We start from the raw sequence: 22,290 nt of genomic DNA, 5'->3' as shown, positions 1-22,290 counted from the left end.
GTACTCCAAAGTTGTTTTTCTATCATTCTTTATATCATTGATCTTGGCTTCATAATACAGTTTATTCTACTTTTTGTTGAGCTTAGTCACATCATTTCTCAATTTCCAGTAGGTCAGCCAGTCAGATGTGCAGCCAGATATATTGGCCACTTCTTTTGCCCCCATCTCTTTCAACCATACAGTTTTCTCAATTCCTCATCAATCCATGGAGCCTTAAAAATTCTAAAAATCTGTTTCTTAACAGGTGCCTGTTTATCAATAATTGGAAGAAGCAATTGAATAAATTCATCAAGTGCAGTGTCTGGATGCTCCTTATTAATCACATCAGACCAACAAATATTTTGAACATCATCCACATAAGAGTCACAGTAAAATATTTTGCATGATCTCTTATATACTATTTTAGGCTCAGATTTTGGAACCTTGGCCTTCCTGGATGTAGCCACAATATTGTGATATTTGCATCCAATGGGTATGGATACAGTATTAGTAAAAATGTGATCGATACGTGTGGATGATATTTGTTCCTTTAGTGTTTGTAAACAGCCTGTTAGGTTGATTAATAGCCTAAACCAGATTACAGCCACTGGTTACAGTGAGAAGCTTCCTCTCGAGCGGACAGCTTATAGAAAAACAGTCAATATGCACGTCCCCAAGAAAGTAGACCTCTCTGTTTACATCACATACACTATCAAGCATTTCACACATAATATTTAGAAATGGACTGTACTTGGTGGCCTGTAGCAACACCCCAAAAGAAAAGGCTTAGATGTGCCAAGAGAACCTGCAAGCACAACACTTCAATAACACTTGACATAAGATCTTCTCTAGGTGTTACAGGGATATGGCTCTGAATATATACAGCAACACATCCCCAATAAGCATTTCTGTCTCTTCTATATATTTTATATCCTTGTATTGCTACTGCTGTATCATCATATAAATTAAGTGAGTCTCAGAAATGGCTAATATATGAATGTTATCTGATGTTAGCTGTATCTGTAGTTATTCTCTCAATGACTTACAGATTGTTGTCATCTTGCTATTCTCCTGTTTCACCTCATCGAGCTGACCCAGGGATAACTGCAAACTGTTCTTCAGGTCCTGAACCTCTCTGGTCAGGTTGTCCATTAGTTGAATCGACCAGTATTTAGACAAAACACTTGAAGCTATTTTCTTGTTGTTGTAACAACTGCTTGTAGAACTATTTTTATTAGTTTAAAAGATCCTTTACCTGTGATAGAGAGACACCACTGTCCTCAACGGTACTCCTGCCTGCTTTGGTCTTTGTCATGATAGCTAACAACATAGGTTACGAGGTTACTCCTTGCAGTTCCAGACAGGGCAGGTCACAGGGAAGATTGAACACAACAAACAGCAGGGATCTAGACAGCCACAAACCCAGGACAATCCGCGGTCCCAGCCACAATGGCTAACCACGTTGCGGGCTGCGTTCAAGCCCTCAGTAAACCCTGTCAGCTTGATATGCAGGTAACTAACAGTTAGGCTAGCAGGATTACTGGACAGAGAGTTTCAGTCCTAGCAACTTATGCCAAATGCATCCCGGGATCCAAACTAAAAAGTTAGCTAGCTACTAAGAAACTTTGCAACACACTTTCAAAACAACTAACTTTTCAAAACAACAAACCAAGCTCTCCCTTGTTCCCACGTTCAACAGGAAGTGTTCAAAAGGACCTAGATTTTAATATTTTATTTTAAAGATGCAATATGTTTTTGGGCGACCTGACAAAATTCACATAGAAATGTGAGTTATAGATCTGTCATTCCCATTGTGCTGAATGTGTCAATGTGTAGTTCATACATACATAATCTGTGAGCAGAATTACTCTTACCTCAATTAGCCACGAAATACCTAGTTTGGAAGCAACTGTTTACTGGAAGCTGTGCGGTGCCATTTTCCCCCCACGTGGACCAGCACCTAGCAATTAGAGTTTTAGCCAATGAGCTTCAGCCCCTCGCCTTTTGAGTGACAGCTAGCAAGATGCACACACAGCAGAGCGAGACAGACCACTTTTGGCTCATGAGCGCTACTTTCAGAACTACTGGCTAGAAAGTACACAAAAGTACAGAAAAATCTCTTTAATCCCCAACATTACACATTTTCTTGGATATGGCTCAATATTGATCTATCTATATATATATTGATCTCTCTCATTCATTTCCAGCTTAATAATAATAAGGTTCAGTGAATTGACTAGTGGAAAAGGTAAGTCCTATATACAGTAGAGCAATATTATCTTTTCTGTCTAATTCAAATGATTCACATGGTAATTTGGTGTCGGGGCATAACATGATGCCTTTCTGGGCAGCAGTAATTTGCATGGCTCTCACATTAAACAACTTCAGAGACAATTGCACTGAGTGGAGACCATTTAATATGTTCTACCACTTATCCCCGGGTGTGTGTCTAATAGAATTGTCCTGCAGTGTCGTTGAAGCCACCCTAGCGTTTTTTATTCAGCTGTAGTCCACATAGGTAAATGTCAACTGCTGTGATGTCTCGCCAACGCACCGTGAGGCCCATTATCCCACATTAACGGAAGCCCGCTGTCGCCCCGGGTCTGTGTCACACGGAGCGACCTGGAGAGAGAGAGAAAGAGTGAGAGAGAGCCCAGCCAGGCTTCAGCAGTCACCCTGAGTCATTGGCCAGGTAAGTAGAAAGGACAGTTGTTGATTTTTCTCTCCTCTAACCTTCTCTATTCCCAAGTTAATATAGTAATGTCTGCTCTTGGTTTGTCTGTAATCATTATTCATCAGTATTGATTCCTTGTTGCCATCCCTCTAGAAATATTCAACTCTGTAGTCTGCATCATAATTATTCTTCTAAAATGTGGTCAGCTAGTTCCAAACAGACAGTACACATCATCTAAAGATATGACAACCTGTTTGAAGATGGGACAATACAGTAACACACGACTATGATGAGGGAGAGCATATGTGTGGTGCACACTCAACTTTATTGATGTACAGTTTAGTAAACAACCTTTTTCAGAAACACCATTCAACAAAAAACTTTCCTCATATTATGTCAGAAGTGCAAGGACCAATAACTGCTCTATACTATTATGTGTTATGAGAAGGGCTCTGTGTTTTTGGCTATAATGTCACATGACCTAGATTTTAATATTTTATTTTAAAGATGCAATATGTTTTGGGGCGACCTGACAAACTTCACATAGAAATGTGAGTTATACATCTGTCATATTCATTGAAGCGGTAGATATGGTCTATGTACGCTATTTCTATGCTTCCCGTTTTAAAGTTGATTTTTTTTTTGTCTTTTACTTTCGGCTTCAAACAGCTGAAAATACAATATTTTTAGTTATGTAAAATATATTTCAAAGCAGTATAGATGGTACAATGATTCTCTACACTATACTTGCTTGTTTGTCACTTAATAGGAAATTAGGCAAACAATTAATAATTTTGGAACCAGGAAATGGCAGAGTGATTTCTGCATAATGCATCTTTAAGCCTTTTCCAGAAATTTGAATTTCACAAAAAAATGAAAGCAATTGTCTAAAGAATGTGCTGGACCATCTGACATATAACGAAAAGGGGACCGTTTGTTGAAAAAGCTTTAAATAAAGGTTCAAATCTAGGTCATGTGACATGATTTACCAAAACACAGGGCCCTAGTATAAAGATCTACTTCATAGTTGCAATACTGTATAGTATACAATGTCAACTGTAATACGTACTGCCCAAAGAGGGCACTGCAGTGTGGAAGTGAGGGGATGCATTCAACAGTCCTCAGAGGAATCTTTAGAAGTAGAAATCTCTGTTTTAGAAACATGTCATCTGCCTTCATTACAATAAACATTTCATTACAGTTAAATTTACAAAACTTACACTCCAACTGTAAAACCAAATCGACCTGGAAAATGCATCTGTAATATTAACAGATGTAGGCCTTATATGGTGTGTGTGTGTGTGTGTGTGTGTGTGTGTGTGTGTATTGTGTTCGCTGCCTAATAAACACAATAATTGCTGCTTGTAGACACAGTGAGGAACTGCAGTACAATTGTATAAAACTGCTCTAATCAACCTTTTTATTAAACTTTTTTTTTCACCACACCTTAACTACAAGGCCCAGACTACTGCACATACAAATCCATGGAATGTTGCTCCATTGCAAGGTTGTACAAATGCAAAGTCAGAATTGTCTCATAAAATTTGGTCCACCTTTTCATATCATTGTTCTGTGCCTTGAGTAAAAACCCATTAGAATCTCCAGGATGCGTTAGCTCACAGGAACACGTCGAAAACATACATCTGTTACTCACCAATTGTTCAATTGTTAATCCTAAACATGTGCATTAGTCTTTTAGATTTTGCATGAACACCTATATATTTTCCCTGAAAGAACACCAACACCATCAACATCCCTGTGCCTCTCCTCCATGTATAGTCCCATAAGATACATTAGTCTCACTGTGCTGTCCTAGCGTTTCTCATTTAGAGAAATGATAGAGAAAGAGAGAGAGCTGAGAGTTCCATAGGTAAAACCTGCAGGGCAGAGCGACTACCCTGACTGCATGCCAATGTCCTCATGCCTGATGACCTTGTATGTTATCCAATAGAAGATGTTGAAGAGGAGGAAGGCCATAGGGAAGGCTGCTCGGGACACAGTGTCAATCCTCTTGGCCCTGTCCACAAACCTCTTCCTTATCACCTCTTTTTCTTTAGAGGTAGGTGGTGCTGGGCCGGGGTTTGGGACAGCGTTTTTAACAGCCGACCCATCCTTCAGACAATGAGTCATGCCGTAACCCGAGTAATTGAAGCCATCCCTCATGTCGTCATCCTGGTGAAACAAAACAAAGACGGACTCACAGTGAGTATGCCTCTGTTCAATGGAGAGAAAGACTTTCAGACACAATCCCATGTGCACACACTATGATATTCTGGTGTATGGCCAGTAGCCATGTTCTTGCGTCCTTTTCTTGGCCTGTGACTCAGGTGTTGTACACTTTACCTGAGGATGCCTCCAGGCGACATCTACAGCGGCTTCATTAACAGAGGGGACACAGCTGAATGTCTCCCAGATATTACACCCTCCGTTTCTCCGCTGCAGCAACAACCAGCTGACACACCTAGATAGCCTCAGATGACCTGACACACATTTCCTTAAAAATGGCCAACTTAATATCCGTCTCTGACTGCCCTACACTGCTCATATGTTCAGTCATGAGGCTCTGGGATTTGGTCTAACAGTTTCTGCCACCACCTTTGGTGCATGTAAGTCTGTTTGAGTGTGGGATCGGTCGAATCCCAGTCCCATATCGCATTTTCAACACATTTTCTCCATCTTTCCTGTTTCTCCACTATCTCTTCTATAGCAATGAACAATTACTAGAGTGGAACTCCCACTCTTTAAAAATGGTTCAGTCATGAGCACAGGAATCTGCTGAGGGGAGGACAGCTCATAATAATAGCCGGAACAGAGCAAATTGAATGTATTTGATACCATTCTACTTATTCTCACGAGCCCGTCCTCCCCAATTAAGATGCCACGAACCACCTGTGGTCATGAGTCTGGGCTTTGCAGGGACTGTTTTATAGGGAATTATACTCAAGCCTAGAGTGTTTATTTACCCTGTGAGTCCGCCTCTGTCTTCGCCTCAAGCGAAGGAACTCTTTCTGTTGCCTGGAGACAAAGTTAACCCCAGCGTATTCCAGTAGGGCAGCAAATACAAACAGAAGACACACGGCCATCCAGATATCAATGGCCTTCACATAGGAGACCTGTGACAAGAACCAAACAAACAGTAATTTACTGGGAATGAATAATCCTTTCATGTGCTGTTTTCACAATGCCTCGTTCAATTAACATTTCAATGGGAATATAATATTCTCTCAATGACATCCTTTTTTATGTTAATCAGAGTTGCTGTAAATTCTAAATCACCATAATTAAGGGGGTGGTATTTGCTAACGAGTGCTTTAAACTCTCAAAACTCATGTTGATATCAGCGATTTTCAGTGATAGCGTGGAAGGAAATAATTGTCGCTTTAATTACCAAAGTAACACAATGGAAACAGTAGCAGCTCGACTGGAGCCTTTATCGGTCTATTTGATCTATGTCCATGCCGGAGATGCGATGAAGGCTAGACTCTAAAGGAGGCCCTCTTATTCCTCATACAGTGACCTCGTCTATGTCTCGAAATGACAGGTCATTTGCATGGAGAGAAAACAACTTTACTTTATCGAGTGCTCTTAAGGTATATTGAGCTCTTGTTGTTCTGAGTTGGGCCTCTCAAAGACCTCTCTCTAAATATTTATTAGAGTGTGTCTCTTTCATGTGGGCCTCTGATGTGGTCATGGGCCAAAGTGTGAGAGAATGGTTGATTTTCAAGAGATGACTCACGCTGAAGCACTCTTGCAAGCGTAAGTGTGAATACTAATTTTGTATATTTGACCATGTACAGTTGTAGTGTATCCACTGCTATTTGATTAAGTAACATTATATCACTTCCTAAATCAATGTTGTAATTGTAATTTCTAACATAAATTGTGATAATGTTATGTTAAATAGTATTCTCTGTTTTTACAACTTATTGATTAAAAATGAAATACTTTACATTGTTATTCTCTTGATATACTGTAAATCCATTGATTGTTATTTATCCATAGGATACTTACATCTGAGTCAAAATTCAGTGATGCACAGAGACTTCAATCATAGGCATATTTACATTTCATGAACAGTATCTGATTACAGTATGTATGACTTCTAACATGGGTGGAAAATGAAAGGTTGATTGATCTGAACATGGCCCATTGACCCTCCCCTCTCTCCTCCATCAGATTGTCCGCTCATCCTGTTACTGCTTGGATTAACAGGCTTACCTTAGGAAGGGAGGCTCGGGAGCCGGAGCTCTGGGTTGTCATGGTGAGCACGGTGGTGATGCCCAGTGCCACCCTGGCGGGAGCGGCGTCCATGTTGATCCAGAAGGAGACCCAGGACAGGATGACGATGAGGAGGCTGGGGATGTACATCTGGATCAGGTAGTAACCCATCTGTCTCTCCAAGTGGAACTTCACCTCAATGCAGGTGAATTTACCTGGAGAACAAAACACACTGACACCTCAGATCAGGGACGATGTGGTGTGTGTGTGTGTGTGTGTTTGTTTGTGTGTGCGTGTGCGTGTGCGTGTGCGTGTGCGTGTGTGTGTGTGTGTGTGTGTGTGTGTGTGTGTGTGTGTGTGTGTGTGTGTGTGGCTCTCTGACCGGTGTTGTAGCTTTTGGTACAGTAGCCAAGCTCCTTCTCATCTCTCATGATGAACTGGGGGAGGGTCAACCCAGCGGCCACCTGTACAGGATTTTTGTCCTTGCTCTCCCACTCAAAGATCAAATCATTCATGGTGTAGCCAACTGAGGAATGAATGAACAAAGCAAATATGTTTGATATGATATTGCATTTTCACAAACCATATTCCATGTGCTTTACCATGTGAGTTGTAAGGAGCAGACACTTACAGCTCTCCAGTTGCATGGTACAGATCTGCATGTCCATGGGAAAGTTCTTCAGATCCATCGGACAAGATAGAATGAGAGTCAACCTTTGAGGAAGAGGTGTAAAAGTCATGAAACAACCGTGGAAGCATTATTTGTGAATGTACAAATAAAGCCTACAGTAATGTACTGTTAAACCAAAGATTCTTAGGAATGTACGGTAACATACTGTACCTTTTTTTACAGTAACTTACAGGTAACTGGCCGCCAGTAAGTTACTGTAAAAACAACAGGATTTATTTTTCAGTGTAGTTATTAGAGTAGCATGCTCTATACCTCACTCAACAGATACATTTACTGTTAAATAAAAAAATCTTACACAGAACCCAACTATTTTCTGCATTTTTGTTTACTGTTTCAAGTGAGACTAAAATACAAGCTCCCTACAATGTATACCTACTGTGTGACTGTATAAAGTACAGTTGAAGTCAGAAGTTTACATTTGCATTTGTTTGTGAGTACGTAAGTACAGGAGTCTGCGTGTTTGTGTTGGAAACACAAGCATTTTTTTTTTTTTTTTTTTTTTTTTATTTTTACCTTTATTTAACCAGGCAAGTCAGTTAAGAACAAATTCTTATTTTCAATGACGGCCTGGGAACAGTGGGTTAACTGCCTGTTCAGGGGCAGAACGACAGATTGGTACCTTGTCAGCTCGGGGGTTTGAACTCGCAACCTTCCGGTTACTAGTCCAACGCTCTAACCACTAGGCTATTTCAGCTGTGACATCAGATAATCTGAGTACACAACCAATAAACTTTTATTTGTAAATACTGTACATTTCTTATAATTTTGCAGACACTCTTATCCAGAGGGACTTACAGTAGTGAGTGGATATTTATTTTTAATTTTTTGTGGGAATGTGAATCAAACCCATAACTCTGGCATTGCAAGCGCCATGCTCTATCAACTGAGCCACACGAGACCCATATCTCGGATCTTGTCAATATCAGATTTTTTACAATTTAATAAGGAATAAAACCATAATGGTCGTCATCATAGCAGTGGATTTAAGTATACAGTATATTATACTTTTATGTTTCTACTTTACACAGATTGTCATTATGTTCAGTTGAAGTCAGAAGTTTACATACACCTTAGCCAAATACATTCAAACTCAGTTTTTCACAATTCCTGACATTTAATCCTAGTAAAAATTCCCTGTTTTAGGTCAGTTAGGATCACCACTTTATTTAAAAAATGTGAAATGTCAGAATAATAGTAGAGAGAATGATTTATTTCAGCTTTTATTTCATTCATCACATTCCCAGTGGGTCATAAGTTTACATACACTCAATTAGTATTTAGTAGCATTGCCTTTATATTGTTTAACTTGGGTCAAACGTTTCAGGTAGCCTTCCACAAGCTTCCCACAATAAGTTGGGTGAATTTTGGCCCATTCCTCCTGACAGAGCTGGTGTAACGGAGTGAGGTTTGTAGGCCTCCTTGCTCACACACTCTTTTTCAGTTCTGACCACAAATGTTCTATGGGATTGAGGTCAGGGCTTTGTGATGGCCACTCCAATACTTTGATTTTGTTGTCCTTAAGCCATTTTGCCACAACTTTGGAAGTATGCTTGGGGTCATTGTCTATTTGGAAGACCCATTTGCGACCAAGCTTTAACTGATGTTGCTTCAATATATCCAAATAATTTTCCTCCCTCATGATGCCATCTATTTTGTGAAGTGCACCAGTCCCCCCTGCAGCAAAGCACCCCCACAACATGATGTTGCCACCCCCGTGCTTCACGGCTGGGATGGTGTTCTTCGGCTTGCAAGCCTCCCCCTTTTTCCTCCAAAAGAACGATGGTCATTATGGCCAAACAGTTCTATTTTTGTTTCAGAGGACATTATCCAAAAAGTACGATCTTTGTCCCCATGTGCAGTTGCAATCCGTAGTCTGGCTTTTTTATAGTGGTTTTTGAGCAGTGGCTTCTTCCTTGCTCAGCGGCCTTTCAGGTTATGTCGATATAGGACAAATTTTACTGTGGATATAGATACTTTGTACCGGTTTCCTCCAGCATCTTCACAAGGTCCTTCGCTGTTGTTCTGGGATTGATTTTCACTTTTCGCACCAAAGTACGTTCATCTCTAGGAGACAGAACGCGTCTCCTTCCTGAGCGGCATGACGGTTGCGTGGTCCCATGGTGTTTATACTTGCATACTATTGTTTGTACAGATGAACGTGGTACCTTCAGGCGTTTGGAAATTGCTCCCAAGGATGAACCAGACTTGTGGAGGTCTACAATGTTTTTTCTGTGGTCTTGGCTGATTTCTTTTGATTTTCCCATGATGTCAAGCAAAGAGGCACTGAGTTTGAAGGTAGGCCCTGAAATACATCCACAAATACACCTCCAATTGACTCAAATGATGTCAATTAGCCTATCAGAAGCTTCCAAGCCATTACATAATTTTCTGGAATTTTCCAAGCTGTTTAAAGGCACAGTCAACTTAGTGTATGTAAAATTCTGACCCACTGGAATTGTGATACAGTGAATTATAAGTGAAATAATCTGTCTGTAAACAACTGCTGGAAAAAGTACTTGTGTCATGCACAAAGTAGATGTTCTAACCGACTTGCCAAAACTATAGTTTGTTAACAAGAAATTTGTGGAGTGGTTGTAAAACGAGTATGACTCCAACCTAAGTGTATGTAAACTTCTGACTTCCTTTGTATGTACTAAGCATATGCTCCTTGTCTGCAGCGAATGCTCATTCTCCTTCCCTCCTTTTCCTCTGAGAGAGCCTCCTCCTCCCACACAGCATGTTCTTATCACACTTTTATTACTGGACCGTCTCTGAGATGTATTGTCATCAGCAGTCTGCTCCCTCTCTCATCTCTTCTCTCATGAATGGTGAAAGCGACTAACCACCTTTCTTTCATCTGTTCTCTCAGAATCCCCTTGCCTCCCTCCACACCTAGGCTCCACCACCTGAATCAGCTCTCCAAATGGACAACAAATTGAGCTGCATTATTCCGCTGCTTCGAGGTGTGAATCTAAGGAGGAGTGGTGTGACTGAAGTGATATTAAAATGAAATAAAGGTAATGTATTTTCAGATCTTGAATCACAGATTTGTGCTTAAGTGTAGGAGTGGTTTTTGTAAGAGGGGGCAATTGGCAGGTAGCCTAACAGTTAAGAGTGTTGGGCCAGTAAATGAAAGGTTGCTGGTTCGAATTCCCAAGCCGAATAGGTGAAACATGTGTTGATGTGTCCTTGAGCAAGGCAATTAACCCTAATTGATCCTGTAAGTCGCACTGGATAAGAGCGTCGGCTGAATTACTAAAATGTAACCCGTCTCATCTACTACGAGTGGGCTGCATTTACTTTGAAGTGATTCCATCTTACTGATCCTGCGCAACGCTAGGGATGAAGCATATTGACTTGTAGCTAATGCCCAGGGAAATGAATAGCCTACATGAGTGGGTTATTTCTATATGCCTTCCCTGAACATATTCTAAACATCTTTGGAGAAAAATTCCCTGTAGCCTTTGGATACTCTGGTGGTTTGTGTTTCTATGTACTCTTAATGAGATCATATTGCATCCAATTCCTCCAGGTGACTGAATATTTTATTGAGATGAATCCCATTAAACCTGAGAGGTAGTCTTGGATGTAGAAACTTCTTTCTTTCAAAAGTAATTACAAGTGCGTGAAGGGCCTGGAGGTAGAAGGGAATCTCTGACTCTGCTGACATTTCACTGGATTTGAATCTATTCTTTGTTTGGATGTTTCCAACAGGGAATGTTAAAACATGACCTCATTCGACATCCTTTTGTACTATTGTACTAATTTCCCCGAGAAATAGAGTTGAGCCCACCATTCAATGCACGCCCCACATCTGACCTGATACTGTACAGGACGGTCCCATCTTTGAAGACCCTCAGGAGCTTGTTGTCTGTGGTGACATCATGAAAGTTGGCGCCTTTCTCGTTGGCGAAGAACAGATCAGGTTTCCAAATAGAATCCAACATGGACGGGTCCAGGTCAAGAGACGAGTCTGGGTATTTGCTGTATGCCAACCGAGGGTCTCTCCACTTCTGTCGCAGGAAGATGTTCACTCTGTAATCCTTGGGGAAATAGTGAAATCAGCTTTAAACTGCTTTACTTTGACATATAAACTACTGTCTATCTCCGTTAAATATACAGTACTATCACTTTGGTGACCAGAATATATTGTGTCACACAGTCAGTGAAAACGAAAATAATTTTCCTATAGACATTTACATATTTAGAATGATAGAGCCACTAATACAAAACAACATTGTCTTGTCAATATGTAGGCCAAGTGCCTGCCCCAGATATTTGGTTCTATCGCAGTGACATGCAGTATCACCTCAAGTCATTTGGCACAAAGTCACTAATAAAGCACCAATGATAGAATAAATAATATTAATACTAATAGTAAAATACAATTCTAACACTTTGACTGTAACACTACCACAATTTGAAGTGGTGCTACAAAACTTTAACCCGAGAAATTGCTCCTTGTTTTTACACAGAATTGTAATATGATAAAAGATAGGAGGAATGAATGGATACAATGCATGGATTTCAATGCATATTTGTATGCTTGTAAATCACCACACAATACCATAATCTAAAATCCAAATGACAATTTAAGAGTTAAATGCGGCAATAAATACACATGTATTGAAAGGAGCAATCTAATAAAATTGAATTCATGAATCTAATTTAGTTACTTGATCTATATGATCAGTTTCCTCATTAATTGTTATTGCTAAATGGTGGTTATAGGAGATAGAGGATGTTTGTGTGAATAGTAGACCAAGAAACTCCATTGACGTTTGAAGATGCAGTTAGTAATGAATGAACAGATTGCATCGAATTAGATGCTTTTTCTCTCCCTCTTAGAACATACCTATTCAGTAGGCAGCAGTGTATTGGTGGTCCCAGATGTGTATGTCTATGAGTGGAGAGTTATCGAACAACTGTGGACAAGTGTTAGAAACCCGGCTCGTCTGTTGATTAACTTTGGCAAAGATTGTCTACCAAAAATTGCAATCATTCAATGGACAAAGTTCTAACTAATTATGAATGCATTGCGAGAGTAGTTATTGAATAGGATCTCAATGTGGATTCCAGCTTTGATATTGTTTACCCCTTGGGCAGTTGGATGTCTATGGGACATTACAACCGATCAACATGCTTAAATCTCAGGCCCTAAGACATCAAACCTACAGCTACTGGCTGCATTTAAAATGAATTATGTGCTGGCATTCACTGTGTGAATTATTAAAACAGAACTAATCCAACACATGCACAAGGGAGTGTCATGGGAATAGCAATACAATATTGCCTTGAGTATAATGTGAAAGATATTTGATTCAATTGCGGTTCTCAGTGTCAGTGTGCTATTTCACCATGGAGCCACCAATAGACTATGGGGATGGGTCAAAGTGAATCATTTCACATGAGGATGCAAAAGTTCAAAACATCCATAAACTAAAAGGAAAATTAACTCATGAACACTAAAGAAATTGGATGATTTCAATCTTAAACTCCAGAGGAGCATAAGAGCAAGGCTGTAGTTTAAAATCATTTGTCCAGTAACCAAAAGGTTGCTGGTTTGAATCCCCGAGCCGATGAGGTGAAAAATATGCCGATGTGCCCTTGAGCAAGGCATTTAACCATAATTGCTCCTATAAGTCGTTCTGGATAAGAGCATCTACTAAATTACTCAAATGTCAAATGTAAATGTAGATAACATGGCCAAGCACAATGCTCCAACTCACCATTGTAGTTTCTGCTATAGAACCAAAGCTGTTGATAAATATGTTGCAGGTAACATTAACTGGGGGACCTGCAGGTTGGAGGATAGATAACACATTGACATGTTTGACAGAGAAGAGATTAAGCAAGAACACTTAACATGCTGGTGTCTGTGACCGAGCCCAAACTGTTGATACAAATATTGCATGTAATGTTTACAGGGGGACCTGTGAAATGGAATGAGAACGAGGTGACAAGAAAAAGTCAAGATGTTTTTTTGCACTTAATCATCATGTGCCATCTCCACGGGGTGGTTTAGCAAATCGAGATGAGGGAGTTTGAGGATGATAGCAGTATAATATCTGTTGGATGTACAGAAATCTGAGTATAATTAGTTGTGAAAGCGAGCATGTGCTTCATTACCTATCTACCACCACAGTATGGACTGTGTGTATATATGTCAACATACACAAGGCCTGTTGTTCTCCTAATATGTTTTTCTGTCAACATAAACAGGGCCTGTCGTTCTGTCAACATACACAAGGCCTGTTGTTCTCCTAATATGTTTTTCTGTCATCATAAACAGGGTCTGTTGTTCTGTCAACATACACAACGCCTGTTGTTCTCCTAATATGTTTTTCTGTCAACATAAACAGGGCCTGTTGTTCTGTCAACATACACAAGGTCTGTTGTTCTCCTAATATGTTTTTCTGTCAACATAAACAGGGCCTGTCGTTCTGTCAACATACACAAGGCCTGTTGTTCTCCTAATATGTTTTTCTGTCATCATAAACAGGGTCTGTTGTTCTGTCAACATACACAAGGCATGTTGTTCTCCTAATATGTTGTTCTGTCAACATAAACAGGGCCTGTTGTTCTCCTAGTATGTTTTTCTGTCAACATACACAAGGCCTGTTGTTCTCCTAATATGTTGTTCTGTCAACATAAACAGGGCCTGTTGTTCTCCGAGTACGTTTTTCTGTCAACATAAACAGGGCCTGTTGGTCTCCTAAGCACCCCAGGCAAGTCAAAACAGCTGCACTAGTCATTGACTAATCTCATCACCAGCCGTTTGTCTTCAACAGCAGGCCTGGTCCAGTTATAGTTAGAAATGTCAGGATCAACTCCAAAATTCAACAAACAGTGGTATCGTTAAAAAATGTTGACTTAGTTCAATCAAAAGAATGTTGCCTGCTTATGCTAACTGGTACTAGTCATTGACTAACTCAATGAGGATGACAAGGAATGTTTTACTTGATAGGGTTAAAAAACAGATAAACAAAAACACATGCTGAGAGACACACGGTAACACACACACACACACACACACACACACACACACACACACACACACACACACACACACACACACACACACACACACACACACTGGCATTAGAAATAGTGGCACATGTTTCTTATGAAACAATCACGAGCAGGACAGTCAACTTAGTTTCACAGGCATTCTACCGCTATCTTTGAGGTCACAGAATGACTGAAAAACTGTTTTTGACTCTTTCTATCCAATACAGTAACACTGTCTTGAATAAAAACAACAATGTCAGCCAGGGAGAGAGAGAGGTGTTGTTAAGTGAAGTTGTGAGTTCATAGCCCTTCCCCTGTGTATTCCTCATCAATATTGCATGTGACGTGGTGGTATTAATATTCGCCTCAGTTTGTAGTCGGGCAACTGCATCAGTAACAGAAAAATGTAACGGAATAACTCCACACAACAACCTTGGCAGGCAAATGTAGGTCAAGCTCCAGCAGCACTGTGGGGTAGAGTTGTGACAGTTTGGTTTGTATGTGATAAATAACATAATCTATGTGTATGCTTGTTTACTTTACCTGTGTATATGTGTGTGTTTGTGCTTGCTGCCTAATAAATGGAAAATTTGCTGCTTGTAGAAACATTAGAAACATTAGACTGGAATACTCTGTCGACCAGAAAATTGAACTCACCAATTTACCAGACAAGGTAAGATCACTTTCTTCATTCCAGTACTTTTAATTTCCTCTACTCACAACTCCAGCATTCTTCCATATACTAATAAATAATTTATTATACTAATAAAAATAGTTCTTGAATTTCAAAAAAAAAAATCCAGCATAAAACAGACAAGTCTTCCCCTGATCTCGAGTCCATTTCTGAGATCTTGTGTACACTTGTTTCCAATTCTCCCAGATGGAGTGGATAGATCTGGGCCAGTGTTTCTGGGTGAGTCTTGCTGACCAATCTCAGACTGTGTTTCCTGTGCTACTCTCCTCACAGTGGCCTTCTCTCCAGCACGGTTCAATCACTAGTGTCCCAGCCTTGGGTCTACCTGCATGCCTGCCTCCCTGTCTAGGGTATGTCCCTTCCTGCCCACCTGTCCTGCCTGTCTCCATACCCACCTGCCAATCTGAGCCACACCAATGAGTTCCGTTCCCTCTCCTTACTCAGATCCATCACAGTGACAGATGATGTCTCTCCCCTGCACCACAACACAACAATAGAGGAACTCAGCAGCCTGGCCAGAGGGACCCCATCCCTCATCTGTGGCTGTCACTGTGGCACCACTGTTGTTTTGGGCCCACATCTATACCTCATTATTGTTGTTGTTGGTGTCTTGAATACTGATGTTTAATATAGCTGTTGGACAATATAAATGACAATTGAAGAAATAGCTATATTGGGTGTTATAATGGGTGATAGTGCTATGGCTAACACCTAAATCAAAGTCCTCCTGACTTCATAGTTTAGAAAGGCTAGCTTGATGTTGTGGGCAGGGTGCGTTCATAATGAAGGGGATGTGCTTTTTCACTTATTGGTTCTCCGCTTTGTTTTTTCACTAAAACACCCACATGGACAACCACACACAGCCCCCAATACAATTGTTGGATTTTAAAATCAAAAACATTGTCAGATCTCAACCATCCAGGGAAGAAACAAACATTTGAAAGAACCAATCAGACCAGTGTGAGTCACGTGCGTCACGTCAGCCAGGCTAGGGGGATGGTGGGCTGAGATCCAAACTATCTATCTACTGCTCGGTTCTGCTATGAGCCTTTCATGTTCCATATCGCGATCCCATAAATCCTACATGGATGATGATGTCACTGTCTACAGGCGTGATTGATAGCCATTCTTCTTTAAATCATTAAGGGGTGGGTTTTTTCAATAGACAAGCACAAAATGCATTGTTCATTATGTGCCTTATTGACTTGAGGGGTATACATCATTATGCATGGGGTGTCAGTACATTAGTAATATACACTGAGTATACCAAACATTAGGAACACCTTCCTAAAATTGAGTTGCACACCCTATTGCCCTCAGCCTCAATTCATTGGGGTATGGACTCTACAAGGTGTCGAAAACATTCCACATGGATGCTCAAGTTTTAAAAAAGCCTTCTTTAACCTTTAACCTCTCCCCTTCATCTACACTGATTGGAGTGGATTTAACAAGTGAATCAATAAGGGAGCATAGCTTTCATCTGGATTCAACGGGTCAGTCTATGTCATGGAAAGAGCAGGTGTTCTTAATGTTCTGTATACTCAGTGTAGATATGGGTGCGTACACTGATATCCCAGATGCATTTTAGGTGAATATTTTCCAATCCACACTCAAATTCTAAGGAGCTATTAAAAAGTTAAAGCTAAATATAAACCAACCTTTGAAGTTTGGTCGTATTCGTGCATCATAACCAGATGTTCTACCCATTAATGAGTCCAGAAAGTCTGAGGGAGACAAGTTAGTAGTAGAGCCTGATCTGGACTCATGCTCCTTGGCATCCACCACCCTGTGACAAACAAAGGGAAAATAAAACACTTACTTGCTCAGTCAGAAGTCAAAGTGTGGTGAAACCATTTCTACTTGATCTCAACCGAATAGGAAGCTCATCTGCATACTGATGTGTAGGCATGCAGAGAAACACAAATTAGATTCAAATGATATAATTAGGAAGGATTCCAATAGTGAAGGAACACCTTGGCAGACACGATGTGCTTTAAGTTTATTACCACTGTATTGGAGAGTTGGCTTTGTGACTGTCCTCATTGTATACTAAGGCTATACGCACTTAGAAATAAAATTACTCTGACACATAGGCTACAAGGGAATTTGACAGTGTATTCAGTAGTGTCCAGGGGGTGGCCCAAGGTGAGTTACAGATACTAAGACAGAGGGGCACTGTTTGCCTCGCTCTGATGCTTTCTCTGGTGAAATAGATTCAGCCTCATGCGAATTCAAGTGAAATTCACCAATGAGAATTCATTTATTTGCTTTATTGATGACCTTTTTGGGTAAGCCTGGCTTCCCTTGGCATCCATGAATACACACCAATTTGTAGGTTGAATGTCATGATACATGGTGTTTGTAATAGATGTCCCTTTCTATTCAAATGACAGGTGCACTATGCACTGATTGGATGCTGGACATATTTTGGAATAGATGAACCTACGCAGGTAACCTACTTAACCTACTTTCTGAAGTGATTTGTTCGACAATCAGATGAGAATATCATGACTGGTTGTGTTCATGACACATTAAAAGGGAATACATTTTACTGTTAAATGACATGCCTACTAGGAGGTCTCCTTAAACAAAATAGAAATGCCTCAAATGTCACAGTATAATTTTCACTCTGGATGGCACTTTGTAGTGAATTTACTGCTCTATGCTAATACCCTTATATACAATCCTGACCTTGAATGCAAAGACTGTAACAATATTTCCAGAATGGATTTATGATTCATTTGAACAGGGAAATGTACCAAACCTAAGCTAAAGAATTGAATGCATTGAACCAACATAATTATACTTTAAAAAAAGACATGTTATGGCCCCCCTAAACTGGGTCTATGCCCCACCTTGGCCACCCCATCCCAAATGTTCTGGACATGCCACTGAACGTTTTGACAACGCCCACAGACTGAGTTAGAGGCAGTGATTAACTTGGCAAAATACCAGATATTACCCTGCGATATTGACGGCTCCATATAGCCTACTAGGCTCAATGCTGATGTAAAAACAACTCTATTTTCAGTCAACTGATTTCTACATTCCAATAATAACACTGGAACTTTAGGGTCCACGATGAAATATTGGGTCATTCGAGGTAGGTTGAAACCCAGTATCCTAAACTTTGTTTTAATGGCAACGCACTTTGCCTTTTCAAACAATGAACATTACAGTTGAATAGGCTACATACAAATAAAGAAGAAAGTATCTCATTATATTTTAATAAAAAAATAAACGTTACATGGCCAATAAAGTAGCCTAAGTATTCACCTACCTGCTGTTGTTGGTCTCCATTAAACATGCAAATAAAGCAGTCAAGACGTTGACAAAGGGGCGATTCATTCCTTTTGATTTTAGATTTCTTCACTTCTTTATTTCTTCCATATATGAATGTTGGTCAAACACACAATCCAAGCAGCAATATCGATTTCTTTCTGACCAAAGCGCAATTGGGTGTTCTCGTGAAACACAGAGAATACACATAAGGCATTCCAGTCCGTAGGATCATAGCTTAGTTTGAAAAAACACTGATTCCCAGGTGCGGTATTGTTGTTGATAATGTGTAAAGAATCATCAATTCTGAGTCATTGCCACCTAAAAATAACCTGTGGAAAAGACGTTGTGAGGTGAGAAATATCCACAAGACGCGGAATATAGAGCCTTCAGGAAGGCGTTCTCACTTTCATTCAAAAACTCAGTGAAAACAGATGGTCTCTAAAGTATACTATGGTCTCTAAAGTATAGTGGTGTTGAAGAAGAATATTTCCTTGGGTTGAAGACCGTCCGCTGCTGGAATGGGAGACGAGTGGACGTGTCTTTAGATTCAGCACTTAGACAGCTCCCGGTTCATTTGCACGCAAGCGCACCATTAACAACTGGAGGACGTGGTTTTCAATATGTAATTTAAATGACTAAGATGGCCTTTAAAAAACTATTTCAAGCTAGTTATATATGCTCCAAACTTCTGTGTTTCGAGTAAGATTCCCCGTTAGAAGCTGTCCATACATAGATATGATATGGAAGTGCTCAGGTCAGAAGGGACTGCGCGCCATAAAATATTGTAGTCAGACAATAGTTTTCCAGAAGGTTTCACCTCCTGACAAACTATGGTAGCATACATACTGTAAATGCAATGAATTTCATAATGATGTGCAATCATGAGTGAGGTGGAGTTTGTTCTCTGTAAGAAATAAGAATGCTATTCAACAGGGTGAGAACACAATAACCCATGTGCTATGCAAGCTATGGAAGCAAGAATAATTACACACTGCACGTGTAATGGAATAGCTGTTTTCTTCTCTGTAATGTAAACATTGTTTGAAACATAGTATTTTCCCCCTTTCTGATTTTCTATATTTGTGCATATTTTTGATACTGAATGTTATCAGATCATCAACCAAAACCTAATATTAGATAAAAGGAACCTGAGGTTACAAATAACACAAAAAAATGAATACTTATTTAATTTACTTAATTACCAAAGTTATGCAACACCCAATTCCCCTGTGTGAAAACTAATTGTCATCTTACACTCAATAACTGGTTGTGCCACCTTTAGCTGCAATTACCTCAACCAAATGCTTCCTGTAGTTGTTGATCAGTCTCTCATATTTCTGTGGAGGTAATTTGGCCCACTCTTGGATGCAGAGATGCTTTAACTCAGCAACGTGTGGATTTTCAAGTCCTGCCACAACATCTCAATTGGGATTAGGTCTGGACTTTGATTAGGCCATTCCAAAACTTAAAATGTGTTGCTTTTTAACCATTTTCATAGAGACTTGATTGTGTGTTTTGGATGATTGTCTTGCTGCATGACCCAGCTGTGCTTCAGCTTCAGCTCACAGACAGATGGTCTGATATTCTCCTGTAGATTATCTGATACAGAGCAGAATTCATGGTTCCTTCTATTAAGGAAAGTCTTGAGGCAGTAAAGCATCCCCAAACCATCACACTACCACCACCATGCTTAACTGTTGGTATAAGGTTCTTCCGGTAGAATACAGTGTTTGGTTTTCGCCAGGAGTAATGGGACACATCTCGTCCAAAAAGTTTACTCAACTCTTTCAAAAAGTACCTGGAAGCACCTGGATGACCATCAATACTCTTGGAAGAATGTTCTATGGACAGATGAGTCAAAAGTATAACTTTTTGGACGACATGGGTCCCATTAGCCTGGCCTGACGAAAACCAAACACTGCATTCCACAGTAAGAACCGTATACCAACGGTCAAGTATGGTGGTTGTAGTGTGATGTTTGTGGAGCAAATCAAACAAAATCTAATTTTATTGGTCACATACACATGGTTAGCAGATGTTAATGCGAGTGAAGCGAAATGCTTGTGCTTCTAGTTCCGACCGTGAAGTAATATCTAACAAGTAATCTAACAATTTCACAACTACCTTATACACACAAGTGTAAAGGAATGAATAAGAATATTTACATTTAAATATATGGATGAGCGATGGCCGAACGGCATAGGCAAGATGCAGTAGATGGTATAGAGTACAGTATATACAGTGGGGCAAAAAAGTATTTAGTCAGCCACCAATTGTGCAAGTTCTCCCACTTAAAAGATGAGAGAGGCCTGTAATTTTCATCATAGGTACACTTCAACTATGACAGACAAAATGAGAAAAAAAATCCAGAAAATCACATTGTAGGATTTTTAATGAATTTATTTGCAAATTATGGTGGAAAATAAGTATTTGGTCACCTACAAACAAGCAAGAATTCTGGCTCTCACAGACCTGTAACTTCTTCTTTAAGAGGCTCCTCTGTCCTCCACTCATTACCTGTATTAATGGCACCTGTTTGAACTTGTTATCAGTATAAAAGACACCTGTCCACAACCTCAAACAGTCACACTCCAAACTCCACTATGGCCAAGACCAAAGAGCTGTCAAAGGACACCAGAAACAAAATTGTAGACCTGCACCAGGCTGGGAAGACTGAATATGCAATAGGTAAGCAGCTTGGTTTGAAGAAATCAACTGTGGGAGCAATTATTAGGAAATGAAAGACATACAAGATCACTGATAATCTCACTCGTTCTGGGGCTCCACGCAAGATCTCAACCCGTGGGGTCAAAATGATCACAAGAACGGTGAGCAAAAATCCCAGAACCACACGGGGGGACCTAGTGAATGACCTGCAGAGAGCTGGAACCAAAGTAGCAAAGCCTACCATCAGTAACACACTATGCCGCCAGGGACTCAAATCCTGCAGGGCCCCCTGCTTAAGCCAGTACATGTCCAGGCCCGTCTGAAGTTTGCTAGAGAGCATTTGGATGATCCAGAAGAAGATTGGGAGAATGTCATATGGTCAGATGAAACCAAAATATAACTTTTTGGTAAAAACTCAACTCGTCATGTTTGTAGGACAAAGAATGCTGAGTTGCATCCAAAGAACACCATACCTACTGTGAAGCATGGGGGTGGAAACATCACGCTTTGGGGCTGTTTTTCTGCAAATGGACCAGGACGACTGAGTAAAGGAAAGAATGAATGGGGCCATGTATCGTGAGATTTTGAGCGAAAACCTCCTTCCATCAGCAAGGGCATTGAAGATGAAAAGTGTCTGGGTCTTTCAGCATGACAATGATTCCAAACAAACCGCCCGGGCAACGAAGGAGTGGCTTTGTAAGAAGCATTTCAAGGTCCTGGAGTGGCCTAGCCAGTCTCCAGATCTCAACCCCATAGAAAATCTTTGGAGGGAGTTGAAAGTCCGTGTTGCCCAGCAACAGCCCCAAAACATCACTGCTCTAGAGGAGATTTGCATGGAGGAATGGGCCAAAATACCAGCAACAGTGTGTGAAAACCTCGTGAAGACTTACATAAAACGTTTGACCTCTGTCATTGCCAACAAAGGGTATATAACAAAGTATTGAGATAAACTTTTGTTATTGACCAAATACTTATTTTCCACCACAATTTGCAAATAAATAAATTAAAAATCCTACAATGTGATTTTCTAGATTTTTTTTCTCATTTTGTCTGTCATAGTTGAAGTGTACCTAT

General features: G+C 40.2%; 1 protein-coding gene across 1 annotated transcript; it reads right to left on the bottom strand.

The window, feature by feature from the left end:
• Window positions 1–2,960: 2,960 nt before the first annotated feature.
• Window positions 2,961–19,396, bottom strand: LOC110504505 (glycine receptor subunit alpha-2-like). The gene is made up of 9 exons (XM_021583262.3): window positions 18,548–19,396; window positions 16,926–17,053; window positions 13,292–13,359; window positions 11,382–11,605; window positions 7,503–7,585; window positions 7,254–7,397; window positions 6,872–7,086; window positions 5,617–5,766; window positions 2,961–4,825 (listed from the first exon to the last, which is right to left on the bottom strand). Exons 1-9 carry the CDS (start codon window positions 18,613–18,615, stop codon window positions 4,547–4,549), a joined length of 1,359 nt encoding a protein of 452 aa, XP_021438937.2. The 5' UTR covers window positions 18,616–19,396; the 3' UTR covers window positions 2,961–4,546.
• Window positions 19,397–22,290: the final 2,894 nt, after the last annotated feature.

This window comes from Oncorhynchus mykiss, chromosome 3, assembly GCF_057628025.1.
Source record: "Oncorhynchus mykiss isolate SJ-2025 chromosome 3, ASM5762802v1, whole genome shotgun sequence".
Lineage (NCBI taxonomy): Eukaryota > Metazoa > Chordata > Actinopteri > Salmoniformes > Salmonidae > Oncorhynchus > Oncorhynchus mykiss.
Note: the sequence above shows the minus strand (reverse complement) of the source record. Positions and strands in the feature narration are given on the sequence as shown.